Raw genomic sequence first — 15981 nt, 5'->3', positions numbered from 1 at the left:
ACCCATCGCTTCTGCTGAAAGTGCCTTAGGAAGGGCTCTCTTAAGGGCCAGTGTAATGAACAGGAGGAATGAGTGCGGCAAGCAAAAACAGTTGCAGTGTTCACATGGACACCTGTCAAGTGTTTTAAGACAGACTTAAATATATGTGAAGCTGTGCTTTAATGTTAACGACCCGATTGAGTAGTGGACTAGCTAATCGTTTCAGCTCTGTCTGAATAGGAGGACAACATCCTTATGGAGCAGAATTATTTATTTATAGGCTAAAGGGCTCCCGTTGCCTTCTCCCGTCTGTACTGTTCATATATTGTAACGTTATGTCAACTGTGGCCGGGCACCGCCAGTTTGACAGTTGACTGTTGCATACCAGCAAAACACACCCCGAAACAGCCCCACACACAGCTTTCCCACGGCAACAGTCAACAGACATTTTTTTTGTCAGCGAACAGGGACCTCAAGAACCGCATACTACCGACATTTGCTCTCCTCTCCTCTCCCCTACTGTCCTCTCGTTTCGTTTCCTCGCCTCTCCTCTCCGCCCTCCTCGGTCCGTCCTCCTCCCTCACTCCCTCCCTCCCTCTCTGGGACCGAGAATGCCCGTGTTGCACTGACACAGTAGCGATACGGGCTGAGCAGACATGGAGGCCCGATTAACGAGAGAGGCCCGTGCTGACACATCCAGGCCCAGCTAACGGCGTGTCGGAGTGGATTTCGGAGCATCTCGGGAGATATTACGGATACCAGTTGCTGTAAGGAAAAAGGATTTTAGCACCGGGGAAGAAGAAATAGAGGGAGATCCATTTCGGGTCTCTGTTGATTCAACGCAGCCGCCATTTTGTTGACAGTTAGTGTTTTTTTAATAACCTACACGGCGCTGCATCTGTTATTTTATACCACCGGAATATAATTCGCCACATTTTTTGCGTCTGTATTTCAGTCGATTTACTTGTGCGTTTGTCTTTGAATCAGCGTTGGAAGATTTTTCTGGTTTCGCTGACTTGCTAGTGCATCGTTAGCCGTTGTAGCTGAGATGTAGTAACACGAGTGCCTACGAGAATGTGACGGAGATGTAAGATTATGTGCATCACTTGTCCTAGGTTGTGTCAAATTTACTCGGTTTACTCAAATCTTATGAAAGCTGTGGAGGATTTGTTACTCAACTGCAGCCTACACACGGCACAAGTTAAAGCTGTGCACGGCGAAATGTGCCTAAGTCGTCCTCAAACAGGCTGCTGATAGAAGGCTAGTTAGCCGCTGCCAGTGCCATTGATACAAAATGTAGCACAGGCTGTCTATTATTGGACGGATGGTAGCTACTAGCTTGTTACAAAATAAACACAAACCTCTCACACTGCATGGGTTATATTAAGCGCCAAGTGGCCACCCCATGTCCATTACTTTGCTGCCTTGCCTCTTATTATCTTAAAAATTATGAAAATACATCTTTGGGCTGATACTTTTCATGATGGCACTCAGCTTACACCATCGCAACTTTGTGTTTTGGAGGTGGCAAGGTTAATCAGATTTTTGTACGCGGTCAGGAGCTGTGTGCATTGCTTTCTGAATTAAGACTTGCGGCTGCGTTCAGTAGTATTACCTTGTTATAACCTCTTTGGCACATCCGAAAACAGCACAAACATTTGTTGTGCAATTGCAGCTAGAACACAAGGGACGAAATACTAATTTAGGCTGTCCCTTCAGCTCATGGTACATGCCTTAGATGTATATCTTAATGAGACCAATGAATGAACCCAAATCTGACATTTTTCATGTTTTGGTTTTGGCAATTCAGCACTTGGCAGATAAAATATGTGGCCACCACGTTGATACACACGAAGGGAGTACACAGAGCCAAATAATGTGAACACCGTTTCTGGACGAATACAGAGGTGAGTGAATATAATATGAATATGATACATTTAAATAGATATACTGATTTATTGTCGCTGCTGATACGAGGGTGCAGATTCACCGAATCGGATTGCTCACTGCTCCTGTTTTGTCAGCCCCTTCAGCATATTTTAATAGTCTAATGTTGACACATGAGTAAGATGTTTGCAAAATTATTTCTGAACTGCATGCAGTGTCAGCCTAATGGCTGTCAGAAACTGCAAGAGCAAGTCTCTGAGGCTGAATTTCACTCCAGTAATGATGAGTAGGAATTTTCTGAGTTAATATCAGTACTTGCTTAGAAAATTGAGGTTGATACTTTTGCAGACTTTTGAGTTATTCCCTTGAGGGGCAGTGTTGACTGTACAGGAAACCGAAAGCAGATAACGTTATTTGCTTTGTTCAGCCCTCCACGTTTTTTTTTTTCTTTGCATATCATGAGGGAGAGCCTAATTAATGAAAATTTTATACACAAAACTTATGCACTGCATTTTTTAGCCACTTACTGACGCTGACTGAACTTCCCTGGGTTTGTATAGACTGAGGATGTTTGCATGGTGCAGGTCTGACTGACACCTGTCATTCCAGTCCGATTTATTGAAGCCACTGCTGCAATTCATATATCCTCGAGGCTTAGACATCATAGCCGCCAATTTCATTTAAGGCCATGAGCTGTTACAATTATGTTTGAGCACTTCCGCTGTTAGATGATACAAACTTATGGTGGTATTGAAGGAATTTGGCTGCTTTCCCCCTGAGCACGGCTCTGTATTAATACCAATGTAGTAAAAGCCCTGGAAATGACACCGAGCTGCGAGGGCAGACGCCAGCCCCCATGTGAATGATGTGGGGGTGGGTGGGTTGGATACTATTGCTATGGCCAAAGGGAAATCAGCAGTTATGAACAACGTGTGCAAAAGTGAGGAGGGAGTAAAAGGAGGGAGGGAGTAAGGGGAGGAAAGAAATGGGAGGGGGCGCGGGAAGTTGTTTACTACGTTCCTCCCTGCCCTGCCATTTTTTAGATTCTTGGCCTGATATTGATTATTTATTCTTTTTTTTTCACATTATTTTCTGACATTTGTTCTTGTTTTATATACCCTTCTTTCTACTTTAACTCCTGGTAATTGTTCTGAAAGTAAAAGCAAACCACAGAGAGGCATGATTAATATATGTCTTAAAAACCAGTAGTGTTGATATTATGTTGTTTTGCAATATGACTGTAAAATATGAAATGACTGTAGTTTTAACTGCTTTATAAATAAAAAAGTACCTTGATGCTAAAATTGAAAGTGATATGTTTTGGTGTTAAGGCTTATCAATCACAAATTAGACAGCAAGGAGGAGAACAAGTGCCAGTAAATGACGCGACTTGGCTTGTTAGAGGTGAGAGGAATGTTTTGACTCTCCAGGAGGCTTTTTTCCAGACTTGTGTCACTAGCCTCTCACAGAATTTGGTACTACAGTGGCTTATTTTTGGCATAGCTGCTGTCAGGCAGTGGAAGCAGCTAGTATCACAGCAAGCGTTTAGTATAAAAGGATGAGGAGAACATTTGTCAGTGTTCTTAAGGAGGACACAGGGAATAGAGTGTGGGGGGGTGGAAATGTGTTTTTGATTAAAGTAGGAACACAGTGATTTTAGTTTGTGTGCTGTTGCTCCTGCTGTCCAAGTTTGCGAAATAGAGGAGGAAGAGGATGGAAAAGCTTAAAGAAAATGGGGAAAGAACACAGAGATTGATGGAGTGTTAAAGAAAAGAGGGAGGTGTGATTTGAGTGTGGTATGTGTAGTGAGGGGGAGTCTGCAGTTTTGAGGCGAAATGGAGTGAGTAATTGAAGTAAACACAGAAAGAGGGCGTGGAGGAAGTACAGGCTAGACTCCAAAAATTGGGCCGCGTTTACTGTGTGGTTCAACAAAAAAAAAATCTCTACTACTGTTTTCCACAGTCATAACGCAAAACAAACATGGTCTAAGACTGTAGGGCAGAATCTTTTTTTTTATTATTATTTTGCTTGCTTTACTGATGATGACTTGTATGACTTTCCTGAGGCTCCATTAAGTGGCTCCTTTAGTGCTCTCCACTAATGTAGGGCGCAGAGAAACCGCCGGCATGTTGACGCTCTATCACTCACTCTCATTTGCTGCTGGCGAAGGCTGCGAAAGGCGGCCGGATCCTCTGTCTAGTCCCAGAGGGCCCAATGTGCTGAGGTCACAGTTCTGAATTGCCTCCAAATGACTTCACCCAGAGAAAGCACCTGCTTGGGGGCGAATCCGCATTAAATCACTCAGTGGCCATGGGGAGCTGTAGACAACTTCATTGAATTGGGCTGTCCTCTAAGGAGCACAATTAAGAAACACGCTGCTCTCTGCTGCTGCTGTGCTGATGTAGGGTATGAGCAGTATACCACCCTCTCAGGCACGTTTTCTTTGCAACTAATGAGGGAACTTGAGCGATTGCTCATTTGGCATTTTATCTTGTGACACTTCAGTAGGATGTGGCAGCACTGTGGGATTAACTATTGACTCTGGATGTTGAGGGCTTTGTAGTTCTCACGTTGACAACTTAGAGTCCTTGAGCCTAAGGTTACATTTCTCAGGTAGAAGAACCTTGGCTGCGTAAATAGGTCACAGATTATTATGAGTGTGAAGACGAACACACCATAAAAAGTCACCCAGACAGGATGAAGGACAGCCTCTAACCAAATAGGTGATAAAAATTGTTGCTCACCGTCTGCTTTGCACCATCATTCGTTATAAACCATTTTATACTTCTCAGTTGTAGGGCACTGTTTAAAACTGTCAGTGTTTGGTTGATGTTCTGTATTGCGGTGACTAATGTGGAATTTGTTTTTTTTTTTGTCTGCTCCATCCTCCCTTTCCTTCTCCCTCCTGCTTTACCTGTCCTTAATGATACAGTTGAAGGACGGAGAAAGAGGGCTGGACAGCTGAGGAAGGGAGAGAAGCCACCTCAAAACAAGGAGAGCTTCGCCCTCACCGTTATCCCCCTCCCCCTTTTCCCCCTTCACCCCCATCCCATCCCCTGACAAAAACTCTACCTGGTTTCCACAACATCCCCTCCCTAGTAAACTTGCACACCCTCTAACGATCTGATGGATCAGAAGATTCAGGGGGGAACTGCAACTCCTCCCCCTCTTCTCTCAGGTGCTCCCACAGGGGAGCGAGAAAAGGAGGGAGGAGGTGGAAAGAAAGAGGAAGAGGAGGAAAAGAAGAGAGACAGAGACAAAGATGGAGCTGCCACTGTCTCAGCTGGTACTGGAGGGGCAGGCGCAGGTGGTCCGGGAGGTGCCAGCGGTGACCAGTCACATTTCTCCATTAAAGAGAGCAGCCTGTCCGAGGGCAACGTCAAACTTAAGATTGGCCTTCAAGCAAAGCGCATGAAGAAGCCACCTAAAATCCTGGAGAATTATGTGTGCCGACCAGCCTTCAGGGCCACTGTGAGGCATACAGGGCGTGGAGGAGGCAGTGCTCGTGGAAACCGCGCAGGGACTACAGGTGATGGTACCGGCAGTCAGAGCCAGAGTCCTTCACATGGCAGGGAAAAAGAGAGGGAGAAGAGTCCCAGTGTCAACAGACCAGCCCCATCATCTTCATCAACCCCCTCTGCTAAAGCTCCTACACCACCTCCTCCTATTCCTCCTCCCGCCAGCACTACCACCCTGTCCCCCTCCCAAGTAAATGGGAGTGTTCCAGCAAAAAGGGTGAGGAGGGACAACACAGTCAATTTATGTACATTGATTCAGCAATAAATTCACGCTTTGCCAAAAGTGATCATACATTATTGAGAATCAGCATGTTCACCAATCTATTATATTTATTTTGTGTACATACTTGTGTTTATTTACCTCACTTCCTTAAAATGTTATCAGTCATTCATTGGTAATGCAGTGGTCCACAACAAGGTTACCCTAGTAATCACCACGTTATTGCAAAGATAAAGAGCAGAGCATAAATTGTTCTTTAGTATTCTTTGTGCTCTCTGTTGGCCTGTCTCTATTCATCACACACCGCCCCCTTCGGTCTCCCTCTGTCTTTGTCGTCTATCCTCTGTCTCTGCCTGGCCATGTCCTCTCCACCCCCTCCCCTGCATGACCCTTCTCTGTAGCTCTCCCTCTCTGTCCCCAGTCTGACCCTGATAAGTGTTATTGAGTTGAGTGTTACCCCCACCCCCACCCCCGTCCCCGCCCCCGCCCTCCGGGCATGCCCAGAAAGCAGCACTGGACAGAAAATCTTACAAATGACTTGGAATTTGTAAAGGATTAAAGAAACCAATTATTGATTGATAGTTTCTACTTGTAGCTGCAGCATGAGCACCATACGTGTTCTTCATTTTGCTGCATTGCTCTCAAATGTGTCATTAGTCATCAGTGTATGACTTTAGTATATTACTTAAGAGTTTGTTCAAGTGTTTAGAGATAAAACTGTATAGATACATTCATGTAATTTATTTAGAAATTTGGCATTGTATTTATTAAATGTAATACTTATTTATCAGTTACAACCTATTTTCATTAACCATCTTGTCTTTTTTTTTTTTTTTTTTTTTGCAGGGTCCACCAAAGATGGAGTGCAAGTCTGACACAAAGCCAGACACAAAAGCAGGCGTCACCACATCTGAGAGACCCCTTAACCTTCACCGCCCTCCGCCAGACAGTAAAACGCATTCCTCTGGGAAGAAAACACCGTCTCAACAACTTAATCCCCGGACATCCTCACCTTCTCCACCACTAGCTGCATCAAAAGAACCCAGCTTTGAAGGTGTTAAACCACCTCAATACACCTACAGCACTGAAAGTCAGAGAGACAAGGACAAGGCTGTCCAAAACTGGGGAGCACCCACAGTCACTGAGAAGTTAGCTCAACTCATAGCGACGTGCCCACCATCAAAGACCCCAAAGCCGGTCAAAACCACAAAGATTGACCCCGCTCCTCCGCTCCCAAGCTCAGGCTTTATGGCCCCAACAGCCAAGCAGCGAGACAGGGCTATGGCCAACAGGAACACATACTCTAGAATGGTCCACCTTTCTCCACCCCCTCCTGTATCACGACCACCAGGTCGGCCCTACGGTTCTAGGAACAAAGATAGCGTTATGGAAAGTTCACCCAGCCTGACACCACTGAGGAAGGAGGACACAGATGGGGCTGGGAAAGCAAGTAGCAGCAACGGTAACAACATCAGCAACAGCATCAACATGAACAGCAGCAACAGCAGTAGTTGCAGCAGCAGCCCAGCACTCACCTATGGCAATAACCGCCTGTCAGCCATGTCAAAGGACAGCAACAATGACAACAGCAACAGTAGCATTTCTAAGCCACAGTCACGTCCTGGTCACTGCCAACCCCATGTCACATCTTTGCCATCTTGTCCCATTTTATCCTCTTCCACCAACTCAGCTGAGCAGAGGACAGTGAGTGCAGTGAGTCACCTGGGTTCCCCTTCTCCCTCACAAGGACACCATGCACGTGAGAGTCCTGCTCTGGCAGAGGAAAGCAGTGCAAGTGAGAGGGAGCAGGACGGGGACAGCCCCAGAGACTTAAGCAAGTGCCCTCCCCCAACAGGAACAGGAAAGCCAGAAGGGAAAGACAAGGGAGCTAATAATCAGTCACTGCGAGTTGAGAGGGGGAAGAGCTCTAGTCCAAGTAAGCGCAGTCCCAATCGGGATAGTAGCCGACCTGGTCGGACTATCAGTCCCCTTGAGCCTGTTAGACAAAGGGCCCCTTCTCCACCAGAGCCAGATGGTGAAGAAAGCCCACAGACACCTCTTAGAGATGATTCTCCAGATTCATCCATAGACTCTCCCGAAGAGCAGGACAGCAAACCCCTTAAAAAACGCAGGGGAAGGAAACCCCGCTGGACCCGTATTATGAACAAGACGCAGAGTCAAAGATTAGGCCAGGAAAATCCCTTCGACCAGAGCAAAACCACCATGCCTTTATCTTCAAGCTTGGAAATGCCGTTGCCGCCGGTTAAAAGACCAGTGGGCAGGCCTCCCAACCCAAATAAGGTCAAACCAAATCATGTGCCACAAAGTCCAGTGTCACAGCTCTTCCCACCCCAGCCTAAGAAAAGGGGAAGGCCAAAGTCCAAAATGCCAAGGCTGGATGCCCCGACACATGGGCACCCACCTAACAAGCTGGCCCCCTCCAAGGTCTTTTCATCTTTACTCAAGTCTAAAGAAGAGCAGGACCCACCGGTTCTTCACCCAGAGGTGGACCTGAACCCCCCTAAACCTATGCCTAGAAAACGTGGACGTCCCAAGCGCCTTCCCCCTACCCTACCCCAGGAGGGTCAGCCTCCTACGTTGGCTCCAGAGGCAGGAGATATGGGAGACAAACGGTTCCGCAGCAAAGGAAATGGGCAGCTTATCATGAAGACTATTATAGGCAAGATCAATAAGATGAAAAGCGTGAAACGGAAGCGTATTCTTAGTCAAATCCTTTTAGGCCCAAGAACAGAGGACACCCCTAAAGGCACTACCAGTGGCGTGGTTGGCTCCGTGGAAGCTGCCACCCAATCATTGTCCTCCCTGGCTGCTTCTTTTGGGGGAAAGCTAGGGCCACAAATTAATGTCAGTAAGAAGGGCACAATATATATGGGTAAGAGGAGAGGCCGTAAACCAAAAGCAGTGACTAATGCCACAACTACAACGCCACCACCAGAACCCTTCCTATTACCAAACACCACTTCCCCTCTCCATCACCATCAGTCACAGTCCCAGCAACAGCACCAGCTCTCCTCTTCAGAGGTCTTTCCTTCCCCTTCCCTCTCACAGTCTAGTGGAGGCCACAGTCCCATCAGCGATGCCAGCTTTGTGGAGCCAGGCTCAGTGCACTTTGCAGGTCATGCTCACTATTCTAACTCCCATCATAGCCACAACTCATTCTCGTTCCCTCCCCCAACCTTTTCAGCTCCTAATCCTCGCAACATAGGGCTGGGCTCGACCTCATCATCTATGGCCACAGCAGCTTCCCAGAAAAAGTCATCTTGCCGTGGATACCATCATCACCACCACCATTACAGACAGCACTACCAATATCATAAGCTTTCCCCTCCCAGGCCGTTGCATCCTACCTCCCCTGCCCCCCTCAGTGAGCTAAAAGAAGCCACTCCGTCACCAGTCAGTGAGTCACACAGTGAGGAGACAGTGCCCAGTGACAGTGGTATAGGAACAGACAATAACAGCACCTCTGACCGTGGTGAGAAAGCTGGAGGGGCAGGTGGTTTGGGTGGAATTGGGATGCCACCCGGGATGGGCAGTGGATTATTAATGCCAGGGGTTATCGGTTCAGCTATGGGTCCAGGGGTGGGCCTTAATTCCAGAGGCCGGCGGCGACACTCCACTGTGCTTATGGAACATCCCTCACCCTCTCCATCACCCCATGGGGCAAGGTCATCACCTGATCCCCGGCGACCTCACCCAGCAGCCCCAGCCTCCTCCTTAATGGGACACAAGGAGAAACACAAGCACAAGTGTAAACGCCGCAGCCATGGGTGCCCTGGCTATGACAAGCTAAAGAGACAGAAAAGGAAACGCAAGAAGAAGTACCTGCAGCTGCGCTCCCGTCGGCATGACCCGGACTTTCTTGCCGAGCTGGATGAGATTGTGGTGAGACTGAGTGAAATACGGATAGCACACCGTACCACAGGGCACCGGCTCGGCAGTGGAATAGGCATAGCAGCAGGAACAAGTAGAGTGCCAGGAGTGGGGAGCAGGGCCAGTGGTGGCATGGGAGGCACAGGTGGCCCTCCTCCACATCATTATGTCCACAGGGACCTCCTGCCTACAATCTTCAGGGTTAACTTTGGCAGCTTTTACTCCCATCCTGCATACTCCTGTGACCCACTGCACTATGTTCGTAAACCAGACATGAAGAAGAAACGGGGACGGCCCCCCAAACTCAGGGAGTCCATGTCTGAGGTTCCCTTTGTACCTGGGCTTGGATTCCCACTCTCCAGTGGAGGCTTTTACCACCCCTCCTACAGTGTTCCTTACTCGTCTGGGCCCCTGGGGTTGGGCTATTATAGAGGTTATCCTACAGCTAGTGCTCTGTATCCCCACCCACACCACCAGTCACCCCACACAGCCCCATCCCACCACTCTCACCACTCACCTTCTTTCCCCCCTCCTCCCCCCACATCTTACATGCATCATCACCACCCTTCACATCTCCTGCTGAACCCCTCCAAATTCCACAAGAAAAAACATAAGCTGCTTAGGCAGGAGTTCCTGGGAGGAGGAAGGTCCCCTGTCCTGTACCCACCCATGTCCTCTGAGCTATCCTTCAACTGGCATCACAAACACAAACACAGACACAAACACAGAGAGCGCTGTGCTGAGGAGGACAGGGAGGAAGCAGCAAGAAGTGGATCAGGTAGCCGGGCTAATGCAGGGATTTCTGACAGTGGCGCATCAGGGAAAGGAGAGCGTGTTGGCAGTTTGGGAATGGCAGAGTCTTTACAACGATGCCGCTTTGGACGAGAAACCTCGAGCACCAGTTCCAGCAAGCAAGCATCTGCTACTTCTGCCAACTCCCCTTCTTCTTCCTCATCCTCATCTGCAGAAAGGTACAAGCGAAAAGAGAGCTCCATGTCCTGTCTAGGGCCCTCCAGGCTTGCGCTGGGTAGCAGCTCAAAAGGCCACCACCCAGTAGAATCCTGGTTCAGGATGGGCAGCTCAGAGGCAGACTACTCTAAGCTTTCACGGAGTCATGTAGCACCTGGCCAGGGTCCCTTCTCAGATGGACGGGCTGAAGACAATGCAGGCTGCTCAGACAGTGAGGATGAGGAGCCTCTCACCCCCATGGAGGATGTAGAGCCTGGAGCCCATGATTCTCCAAACCTTACAAATCTCTTTGCCTCTGCTCTCACTCGCACTACGCTGAAGGGGAGCAGGGGCAGGAAGACTGAGGTAGTCCCAGAGAGCTCCAGCTTTTCCCGCATGGACAGGCCGATGAGGAAAGACCGCTCAACATCAGCAGAGAGGAGAGAGCTGGGTAAGTCCAATTTGGTTGAGTTAAAATATTTGTATGAATAAACTGCCTAAAATGAGCATGATATACATACAACAGCTGAGAGTTCGTTTAAAATAAAGACTGTATAATAACCAGTAATAATAGCAGCAGGGAATTCTTTGCATTTATTTATTCTTGGACATTATATAACCACACTAAATCCCACATCATTCAAGAAGCTCTATAAGCTTTTGAGTTTGATGAGCGATTAAGCACAGAAAATCTTTTGACCCAAATTAAATTTGACATTGTGAAAGGTTATTGGAGTCAATTGTGCACCAAATTCATTTTCCAAAAATAGTTCAGATGTAGTTTTATCAAGAATCCTGTGGCTGAATATGATTGGCCTATGTCTGATGAGCCTTGTGGCTTGGCACAGCTATGGTGAAACAGGCACAGGGTGGAATCAGTTAGATCTAGCACTGATTCCAGGACTATGTATTTGGGCAATAACTCTTTCAGACATTGCCCTACGGCAGAGCAAGTGGGCTCTCAAATCTTGCTCATGTTTGCTCAGTGAACCCTGTATGTCTCTTGAAAATCCTTCATAGTGTTGAGAAACTGTGTAGTGGTTACCACTGGAACTATCCATTCCTCATTTGTGGTCGGATCAAACAACACTGGAAAATGATCAGTTCTGTCTCTGTAGCCCTCTCAGCTGTCCTCCATCTGAACAAAGAAAATACTATGTGGTATAGGCAACTTATTTTAGTGAAAAAAAGTCAGTTTGAAAGACACAGTGATTCCCCTGAGTGCATATGCTGTTGAACATTTGATAGCTCTTAATAGTGGTTACAGGCTTGGGCAAAAAAAAAAAAAAAAAAAAAATGCGTAATGACTTGAACGGGCTCCACTGTGAGTGTGGGTGACCACAGTTGATATAGCATTTCTGCCAGGGCTCATCTTACTGCAGGGGTGGAGTGTTTTGTTAACTTGCTATATATAGTAGACATTTCCCTCAAAACCCCATAGTGTGAGGCCTAGTCCTACCCTTCCTACACCCAGCACCTTGGCTGAGCTAACGTTGCCAGTGTAAGACACAGTGCCTCAGCAATGGTCTTTCTTCATCAGTCTGACTCCGAATGTCTCCCCGACTACGACTGATGTGTTTTTGTGTCTGTGTTCGAGCAGTGGTATGTGAGTAATACCTAATGTTTATGTGCATATCTGTAAGTGAGAAGGGATGCTGTAAGGTCCCTTTTGAGGCAGTATGGTGCAGTTCAAACCAAGACGGGGTAATCCTGGATTAGAGCTCAGGACTCGGGGTCAATCAGTGGTCACATACTGCATCATGAAGGTAGGGGAGGCCAAAGGTGGGGACTGGGCTGGCACACAAGACAAGGTGGGAATGATGGAGGTAGATTGATGCATACTGATGGAAGAGGATGGGCAGAGAGTGATGTGGGGGGGTCAGTCACCACTAACCTGGTGACTGACCTGGTGTGGGCTCCCTGATCTCACTGTGGCTAGGCTTTGTGGGTCGCTAGACATTGGCAAACCTTTTTCACTGAGCCTGGACTTATGTCTGTAAGATAATAATGGTGTTGATAGACTTATTGTTGACCAATAATACAATTAGTATAGTATAGATGTATTACTATAAAAAAATATTCTTTTTAATTATTAATTCTTTTTAAGGTGCCCTTATGCATTTCTTCTTTCTTCATGGTTGCAATATTTAGTAATCTTTTGAATTTGTAGCATTTCCATTAAAAATCCAATTCCATTAAAACTGAAACATTTGCATGGAAATTTTCTTAATTAGCAGCAAAAACAATGAAAGAATGAGGAGTAGGGTTTAGGAGTAACGCTTCTTTCTTTGTTGACTGAAAGCGGAGCATTTAGAGTATGACGACATTAAAAATAAATGAATGGAAAAATAAATGGAGTGGAGTCATATAACTTTGAAGATGTGGAGGAATAGGTGGTCAACATATTTACAAGACAGGAGTCTGTATGAGATGTGATGTACCAGTAGAAATACAGGAATAGAGGGAAGAATGGTTTTTTAATTTCAGCCAAGGGGAAAATTGGCGGAAATTATAAGCCAAGGGGAAGACAGAGGGAGAGGGTGAGAAAGTCGAGATGATGAGGCACAGGAGAACAATAATGAAGAAAAAACACAAGGGAAGAGGAAGGAAAGATCGAGAGAAAAGAGAAGCAGAGTCTTGTAATGCAAAAGGATAGGAAATAGGAAGAAGAAAGTGGAAGACAAGGGGGAAATATGAGTTTGAGAATAATGTAAATGAGGAAGGAGGACTGATTTGAAGAAAGATGTTCGAAAATGGAAAGTGATGAGGAGAGTCAGAGAAAATAAGGAGCGATGAAGAGACGGTGAATAGATGAAAAAAGAATGCCTGTTAAAAATGCCAGCCTGGTAGGTTATATCAACCAACAAGTACTTGTTGGTTGAGATGTAAAGCTCCGTCAAACAAATCTTACTGCTGACTCAAGGTGGCTTGGTGGTGCCTTTTTTCATTTTAATGTCTTTGCCTCAACTCCAAATTGAAAGTTGTAATTAATAAACATCAGTGATAGACTACTTTGTCATTCAGATTAATGATGGGCATGAATAGTAAAAAAGAAATTATTATTATTATGATTATTATTATTGTTTTATCAAACAGTATCTTTTTGGGGCACATTGCCCATTATGTCACATAGTGGAGACAGTCACTAGACAGTACCACACCGTTTCCTGAGTGTTGACTGTCTCAGCTTTCCTAATGCCACTGACAGATGCTAAGAATGTGTGCTGTGCACTTTGATACATATGCAGCATTCATTTGTTGTGTCTTCGTCCAGGGTCATCAGGTATTCAGACAAGAGGTGTTGCCCTCCCGACCCCTGAAGGGCCTGAAGGATCCCTGCACCACCGGCAGCAGCACCATCATCAACCCTCTCTATTTCACTCCCACGGCTCTGCCTCCTCCTCCTGCCTCTCTCCCTCTCAGGACTGTTGCCTGGATTCCTCCCTGCCCCACCACTCCCATCGGGCACAGCCATCCAAACACAGCCTACACCACGTCAACAAAATCCTACGCGCCAAGAAGCTGCAGAGACAGGCTCGTACAGGAAACAATGTGGTGAAGAAGAGGGGCCCTGGGCGTCCCAGGAAACACCCGTTACCCTCCCCGCCACCATCCCCACCCCCTGTCGTTGAGTTGAATCAGAGCAGGCACAGGGACAGAGGGGGAGAACGGCCAGCAGGGGTCAGGGGGTGGGAGGGGGATACCGTGACAGATGCTATTGAGTCGGTAGTCCAGGGACAGCGCAGAAAAGGCCAGAAGAGGAAGCACTGGGAGAGAGACGGGGATGAGGAAGAAGAGGAGGAAGAAGAGGACGGGGAGGTAGAAGAGACTGAGGAGCAACTACCAGAAAGAGAGGAGAACCTGGGCAACCTGGTGGCAAGGTCCAGAACTGGGACAGGAAGAAGCTGGCTTACTCAGGAGGAGCTCCAGCACTTTCGTGGGTAAGCAAATTGTCACCACACTGTTGCATGTTAACCGTTATACCTAAGAGTCTCCGCTATGGGACATAGACAATGATTCACACTGAGTTAGGATCCAGCGCTGATATATATATAGGAACATTTAGTAAGTCTAGTCGTCACTAGAAATCAAGTCATGGTTATATTTTTAGCTCAATGGAAAGCAAGCCAGATGGCCACTGCTCCTCAGAACGCCCAGGCACTGTCACCAGGGAACAGGCTCCACCCATGCCCATAACCAGCCAACGGGAGAAGAGAGCAGCCAGACCTCCAAAGAAGAAGTTCCAGAAGGCGGGGCTTTACTCTGACGTGTACAAGACTGAAGAGTGAGTGCTAAAGAAATCTTAAACAAAATACCTGAAAACAACTCTTTGACATTCATGTTATGTTTTAGATATAAGCACACCATATACAGTTTATCTGGACGGCTTAGAATCTCTCTTTGAATTTTACTGTTTTTCAATACCCTGTAGTCCCCGGAGTCAGCTTTTGCAGCTAAAGAAAGAAAAGCTAGAATACATACCTGGGGAACATGAGTATGGACTGTTTCCTGCTCCTATACATGTTGGTGAGTCTCAAATTGTATCACTTTTTACACTGCACCTCGTATTTTTTGAAGACAGGATGATTTGAGCATGTAATTATTGATAGATAGTCTTTTAAAACTCATGTGTCAGGACAGGACCTCAGGACAGAAAGCTGAACTTCTCAGTTAGCTGAATTAACTTTGTTGAGTAAAACCCACAAAAACTTTTTTTGTTTTTTTTTCATTTTTTACTTCAGTCCATGGTCCAGATTTTTAGGGCTGCTGGGATTACTCATCAAAATACACACAAAACTCAGTAAACCTGTTTGCAGTAACAGAGCACTTCTTTTTCAGTTACCACAGGCGTATATTTTCAGCCATGACAAGATTTAAAAAAACGTTCACGAGGAGATCGAACTTGTCATTTACATAGTTTGTGAATATAACTCTGATGTATGTATGTTGTCAAAAATTACTTGATTCTTCTCTTGTGTTTCAGTTTGTTTTGTCTCTCCAAATTTCCTGTGCTTTGTTTTTTCAGGGAAGTACCTGAGACAGAAGCGTATTGATTTCCAGTTGCCTTACGACATCTTATGGCTGTGGAAACACGATCAGGTGATAAATCACATTTAGCAATTGTATTTAAGGTTTTTCCATGCTCAGTGTGATAGACTGATGGGTAGTTTCAAAAGTTAGAGCCCCAGGGGTGGCCCAGATAAATTATTATTATTATTCTTTTTTTTCTGTAATGAAACCAATTAGTGGTCATTATTCTGTTTTTGTGTTTCAGCTTTATAAGAGGCCTGATGTCCCCCTTTATAAAAAGATCAGATCAAGTGAGTATCTGGCTTTGTTCCAACGATCTTGTCAAAATGTAATTTAAGCCTGATCAGCATCGTTACCATTTCTCAGGGATATTTGCCTCTATGGTGGCCTTGGTTGCTTTGACTGTTGTTGTCTTTGTTATTAGTTATACAGTCCTGGTTGAAATTATTGGCAACCCTGAATTTTAGTACAGAATTTAGAATATCTTCAGAGGTAAATTTAAATTAA

At 46.1% G+C, this 15981-nt stretch overlaps 1 protein-coding gene across 2 annotated transcripts in view; it reads left to right on the top strand.

Annotated features, from left to right (window-relative positions):
* Positions 1–597: 597 nt before the first annotated feature.
* ash1l (ash1 (absent, small, or homeotic)-like (Drosophila)) overlaps positions 598–15981 on the top strand; it is a 33734-nt gene continuing 18350 nt past the window's right edge. For both annotated transcript variants that reach the window (XM_040121295.1, XM_040121294.1), the window contains exons 1-9: positions 598–746; positions 1790–1886; positions 4799–5601; positions 6451–10894; positions 13718–14384; positions 14555–14728; positions 14876–14970; positions 15470–15543; positions 15719–15764. In XM_040121295.1, coding sequence (XP_039977229.1) covers positions 4993–5601; positions 6451–10894; positions 13718–14384; positions 14555–14728; positions 14876–14970; positions 15470–15543; positions 15719–15764 — 6109 coding nt within the window. In that variant the 5' untranslated portion in view covers positions 598–746; positions 1790–1886; positions 4799–4992. The remainder of the gene's footprint in view (positions 747–1789; positions 1887–4798; positions 5602–6450; positions 10895–13717; positions 14385–14554; positions 14729–14875; positions 14971–15469; positions 15544–15718; positions 15765–15981) is intronic.

Source organism: Xiphias gladius, chromosome 24, assembly GCF_016859285.1.
Source record: "Xiphias gladius isolate SHS-SW01 ecotype Sanya breed wild chromosome 24, ASM1685928v1, whole genome shotgun sequence".
NCBI lineage: Eukaryota > Metazoa > Chordata > Actinopteri > Istiophoriformes > Xiphiidae > Xiphias > Xiphias gladius.
Note: the sequence above shows the minus strand (reverse complement) of the source record. Positions and strands in the feature narration are given on the sequence as shown.